General features: G+C 53.6%; 1 protein-coding gene across 7 annotated transcripts in view; it reads left to right on the top strand.

The window, feature by feature from the left end:
- The first annotated feature begins 18 nt into the window (after positions 1–18).
- KIF17 (kinesin family member 17) overlaps positions 19–6,000 on the top strand; it is a 42,923-nt gene continuing 36,941 nt past the window's right edge. For all 7 annotated transcript variants that reach the window (XM_034645613.1, XM_034645610.1, XM_034645599.1 and 4 more), the window contains exon 1: positions 19–297. In XM_034645613.1, the coding sequence (XP_034501504.1) occupies positions 67–297 (231 nt within the window). In that variant the 5' untranslated portion in view covers positions 19–66. The remainder of the gene's footprint in view (positions 298–6,000) is intronic.

Raw genomic sequence — 6,000 nt, 5'->3', positions numbered from 1 at the left:
CCGGTCCAGAGTCTCCGCCGCGCCGACCACGTCGGGCCGCGACCCGGGGACCTCTGCCGCGGCGCCATGGCCTCGGAGTCGGTGAAGGTGGTGGTGCGCTGCCGTCCCATGAACCAGCGGGAGCGGGAGCTGAACTGCCAGCCCGTGGTGACGGTGGACTCGGCGCGCGGCCAGTGCTCCATCCAGAACCCGGGCGCCCCCGACGAGCCGCCCAAGCAGTTCACCTTCGACGGCGCCTACTACGTGGACCACTTCACCGAGCAGATCTACAACGAGATCGCCTACCCGCTGGTGGAGGTGAGGGCGCCCCGGGGGGCCGCCGCCCGGGACTGGCCAGGCAGAGCTTGGGGCCACCTCAGGGGGCCTGAAGGGATGGCACTGACCCCCGAACTGGGCGGGAATGCCCTTCTGGAGGCAGTAGGTGGACACCCACAGGTTGGGCTGAAGTCTTTGTCTAGGCAGGAGACAGCTGGAACCCACCTACAACGTCCACATCCGGGTGTACACGGTCCGCAAGGCCAAAGCTGGCCCTCGCCACCGCCCCCCCCTCCAGCTCCCTGCCCACAAGAGCTCCAGCCTCCAAACTACTTGCCCTCCACCAGATCTGAGAACTCCAGGACTTCTCTAAATGCTCTAGCCACCTCCCCCAGCCTCCTCCTCCTCCTCCTCCTCTTCCCAGCCCGTGGCCTCTGCTTTCTCCCCTCGCATTCAGATCCTCTCTCGTCCTCCCTCATACAAAGATCTCTGCTTCCCTCCTTCTGCCTTTGTCTGGGAGGAATGGAAACCTTTTACCTTTGGTCTAACCCATCTTCATCTTCCGCTCAGCGGTCGAGGAACAAAGAGGCAACACCACTTCGTCACCCTTTATAGGGCTTTTGCTTTCCAGAGCACTCACACTAGGTTGCTTGTACACGGCACGGATGGGGAGACTGAGGCCCAGAAGAGGGAAACCTGCCCAAGCTCCATGGTAGGCTTCTAGCAGAGGAGTGGCTGGAACTGCGCCTCCTGTCCTCTGGCCAAGGGCTCTTCCTTTGTACCAGCATCTCCCCAGCTGTTCAGCGAGTCACTAGTTAAGTGAGATGTCACAGGTTGTCCCAGGAAAAAAGGAAAAGGTTGGGAAATGCTGCGTATACCCTCCCTCGCTTCAAGCTTCACAAGGCACATTAAGATACCTGAGGCTCTGGGAGTCCTGCAGTGAAGAAACTGATTTGGCTTCCTGAACCCGGTGTTTCCAAAATGCACTTTAGAACCTTTGTTGTTGTCGCTGGCAGGCCAATTAACATCCTTCAGAGCACCGCCTTCGGCTGCCCCATCTTCCAGCAAGGCTCAGTCAAAGCCCTTGAGACTGTTGAAGTGTTCTGAAGCCCAGAACTCCCCAGTGGTCAGGACCCAATGGAAATGATGCCCGGGCGACAAGGGCAGCCCTCCCTAGGTTGTGGTCCCAGACGCTGGGGATGGCCAGGCTGTCCCTCTGCTGTCCAGCACTCCCAGGCTGGAGCGGACCTGAGGGGCTGTGTCTGGTCCCCCTCCCCATTGGGTTCTTGAATGTCCCCCCAGTGGCAGGAGTTCACTCTTCCCAAAACAGCCCCTTTCCCTTTGCTTCTTGGCTTCTAGAAGACCATTCTGCATGGTGAGTCAGAGTCTGTCCCTGAAGCTTTCAGCCACCTGCCCTGACTCTGTCCCTGAGGCCCTACAGACCACCTCTGCTTCCTCGTCCAGGACTGGCCCCTTAGGGATTTCAAGATTGGGTCCTCCTTGGTCTTGTCATGGGTCTCTGCCTCCTCCTGGAAGTTATCCCCTGAGCACACTTCCCTCATCAGGGTCCTCAGGAAACCCCAGCCCAGGGTGGGAGACACTAAGGACACAGTGGCCCTATCACATCTCCCCTCTGGCCCTTCCTCCTGTCCTGAGTTCCACCACTACTTGGGATTCTCTGCCAGACACCTGCTTCTGGACATCCCCTAGAGCCTCGAACTCCACACAACAGAAGTTCATTTTCATTCATTCATCCATTCAGCTAGCAAGTAGCAGCTCCACACCAGACCCGTCCTTGGCTTGGGGAGCATAGCCCTGAAGGAGGCGTGGACTCTGCCCTCCGGAGCTCATGGTTCAGGGGGAGGAGCAGCTAAGCTAATAGCTATCATCCAAGGTGATGTAGGGGAGGAGAAATCTAGGGCACATTGGCGGCTAGAGAACCTGGGCTTGGAGGGCATGGGAAGGGAGCTGTAGGCTGGGAGGGCTTCCTGAAAGTGGTGAGGTTTAAGTTGAGACCTAAAGAATGAGAGGAGTAGGCCAGATAAGAAGGTGGAGGAAAGGGCCTTCCAGGTGGAGCCTTGCATTTGAGACTCTGGACATGTATGGAGCTGGAGTCCTCACCCCTGCTGGGGAAACTGAGGCCAGGAGTATCACAGAGAGTTAGGGGCGGTTTTGCTACCCAGCACAGTGCCTGGTCCCATGCTCCATCCTGCTTCCTCCCATTAAATGAGCGGCACGCAAATCATGGCTCAGGTGGCTCTGAGCCGGGAGCAGTTAGGGCCAGGGGGCCATGTGTCTGCCCTGCGAGGGTCTGAGCCCACTTCCAGCCTCTCCCAGGGGTTCTGCCACCTCCACGGGGTCTCCCATCCAGGCCCTTGCCTTTGGGTCCCTATTGCACAAAGCCCCCAGCACTTCTGACCATCCCTTCCTGCTCTTTTCTTTCCTGCCTCTCCAGCCCTCAAATCCAGTCCCTATTCCTGATCTTCTCTGTCCCTGGGTGATCTCTTTGGCTTTCCTGGGTGCTGCCCACTCCAGACCCACCCTCCTGCCCACTCAGCACATTCTCGCCGGAACTCCTCACCTCTGCACCTGGCCCTCTGCCTGGTCCCTGTAGTCTTTCCCAGCCGGTGACTTTGCCATCGGCCCCTTCTCCCAGCTTCACACCCTTGGCCTTAGAGTTGCCCCTGATGAGCTGCCCCCAGCCCACCCCCAGCCAGGTACCGTGGCTTCTACCATGCCCAGACATCGATGCAGTAGAGGCCATGGGATTTGGTCCCTTGGTCGCTTGGGAAGGAGCAGGAGGGGGACATGAGGCAATTTAGGGCAGATTTTTTAAGTTTATTTATTTATTTCAGAGAGAGAGAGAAAGCACGAGTGGGGGGAGAGACAGGAGGAGAGGGAGAGAAGCAGACTCACCACCGAGCACAGAGCCCCGATATGGGGTTCCATCCCAAGACCCTGAGATCAGGACCTGAGCTGAAATCAGGAGTCGGACACTTGACCGATGGTGCCACCCAGGCGCCCCAGGACAGACGCTTTTTATTCAGTTGCAGTAGTTATGTGTTTAATGTAAAGTAGGAAAAATATTTAGCACATCCAACCTGTAATGCCATTTCATGGCAATTACTGCTGAGGATGACAGCAAGTTAAAAAGTCAGTTANTATGGGGTTCCATCCCAAGACCCTGAGATCAGGACCTGAGCTGAAATCAGGAGTCGGACACTTGACCGATGGTGCCACCCAGGCGCCCCAGGACAGACGCTTTTTATTCAGTTGCAGTAGTTATGTGTTTAATGTAAAGTAGGAAAAATATTTAGCACATCCAACCTGTAATGCCATTTCATGGCAATTACTGCTGAGGATGACAGCAAGTTAAAAAGAGAGTCAGTTATCTGTGATTTCCTGAAAGTCCGCTGGCCAGTGGTAGAGCAGGGAGACGTGCAGACCCGGGCGTGGGGGCATGGAGTGGCCCACATTTTGGACCTATTCCACAGGCCAGCTCGTCCCTTGCGGGTCTGGAGGTATCACTTAATGGGTGAAACCTTTTTGAAATCCTATGTTTTGCCTTAGAAAGGCATGTAAAATTGTTTTCTACTTCGCTCCAGAACAATGCTGTTCTGTAGAACTTTCTGCAGTGAAGGAAGTGTTCCGTATCTGGGCTGCCCCTGGCCATATGTGGCAGGTGAGCCCTTGAACTGAGGCTAGCGCTACTGAAGAACTGAATTTTAATTTTGTTTAAAGTCGAGTTAATTTGAGTAACTACATGTGGCTAGTGGCCGCCACACTGAACAGCACAGCTGTAGAGCGACGAGTTCCAGTAACGTGGGCACATACTTAATTTAAATGTTCTAGTAACCACAGTTTAGTTTTTATTTTATTAAGATATTTGTTTTATATATCTGATTTGTGATAGGTGTAATTTTTAAAATTTTTAATTTAGGGGCGCCTGGGTGGTTCAGTCGTTAAGCGTCTGCCTTCGGCTCAGGGCGTGATCCCAGTGTTCTGGGATCGAGCCCTGCATCCGGCTCCTTTNAAAATTTTTAATTTAGGGGCGCCTGGGTGGTTCAGTCGTTAAGCGTCTGCCTTCGGCTCAGGGCGTGATCCCGGTGTTCTGGGATCGAGCCCTGCATCCGGCTCCTTTCTGGGAGCCTGCTTCTTCCTCTCCCACTCTCCCTGCTTGTGTTCCCTCTCTCACTGGCTGTCTCTCTCTCTCTGTCAAACAAACAAAATCTTAAATAAAATAAAATAAAAATTTAAATTTAATTTTTTATAAATTTTTATTTTTTAGAGAAAGTGTGAGCAGGGGTGAAGGGCCGTGGGAGATGGAGAGAGAAAACCTTAAGCAGGCTCCATGCCCAGCACGGAGCCCAGTCTCACGACTCTGAGATCATTAGCTGATCTGAAACCCAGAGTCCGATGCAAACCGACTGAACCCCCCAGGCGCCCCTCTAGTAGCCGCATTTTAAAAAGGGAAAGGAGGGGCGCCTGGGTGGCACAGCGGTTAAGCGTCTGCCTTCGGCTCAGGGCGTGATCCCGGCGTTATGGGATCGAGCCCCACGTCGGGCTCCTCTGCTGAGAGCCTGCTTCTTCCTCTCCCACTCCCCCTGCTTGTGTTCCCTCTCTCGCTGGCTGTCTCTATCTCTGTCGAATAAATAAATAAAATCTTTAAAAAAAAAATAAAAAAAATAAAAAGGGAAAGGAAACAAAGTGAAATTAGCTTTATTTATTTGTTTTAAAGATTTTATTTCTTTGGGAGAGAGAGAGAGCCAGCACAAGAGGGGGCGGGTCAGAGGGAGAAGCAGACTCCCCGCTGAGCAAGGAGCCCGATGAGGGACTCGATCCCAGGACCCCAGGATCATGACCTGAGCCGAGGGTAGGCATTCAATCAACTGAGCCACCCAGGTGCCCAGAAAATTAGCTTTAATAATAGAGTCTATTTAACCCACTATATCCAAAATATTATTTCAAGAAAACATACTAATAAATGTTGTCATTATATAGTAACAGATATTTTCCATTCCTCTTGCAAAGTCTTTGAATCAGCTGTGTGCTTACACTGTGGCGTGTCTCCATGCCAGAGTGTCAACAGGTAAAATGAAATGAAACAAAAAATAAAGTGATGTTTAATGGAAAAACATTTTATACTGCTGCAGTTAAATGTAAGTGAACTAAAATCAAATCAAATAAATTCTGTTTCTCAGTCTCGCTGGGCCCATTTCTAGCGTGGCTGGTGGCTACCCTACCTGCCAGTGAGGCGGTCTGTATTTTTGTTACAAATACCTTCTCCGGGTTTGGGTGACATTGAGACTCTGGGCCCTGCACCATGTTGATCCCCGGCTGCAGGTGTCCACTGCTCGGAGGAGCCCGGCAGGGGCTCCGGGCCAGGTGATTGGTCTGCCTTTGCCTCTGCCCCTGCCCTGCAGGGGGCTGTCTCTGTGTGCAGCCCCCCACCCTCTGATGAGGTGCAGGACCCACACAGTGGCCAGGGCTTCCTTGGACAAAGGAGAGGTGCTCGTCCAGTTCTGCCCGTAAAAATGAAGCCTAGTCCTCAGAGAAGCTGTGAATCGAGACTTCCAGTCTCCTTCAGGAGTCGTCCCTGGGGATCCTGAACCCCACGGCGGTCCGCAAGATGGGTCTTTGCAGGGTCACTGGGCACAGATGCCAGGTGGGCCCCTGGGGCCTGGGAGCAGCTCTCCTGTGCCGACACAGGCTTCCCCCTCCCTCATGCTGAGTTCTAGAATCAAT

Source organism: Ailuropoda melanoleuca, chromosome 2, assembly GCF_002007445.2.
Source record: "Ailuropoda melanoleuca isolate Jingjing chromosome 2, ASM200744v2, whole genome shotgun sequence".
Lineage (NCBI taxonomy): Eukaryota > Metazoa > Chordata > Mammalia > Carnivora > Ursidae > Ailuropoda > Ailuropoda melanoleuca.
This window is presented reverse-complemented; position numbering and strand designations above follow the sequence as displayed.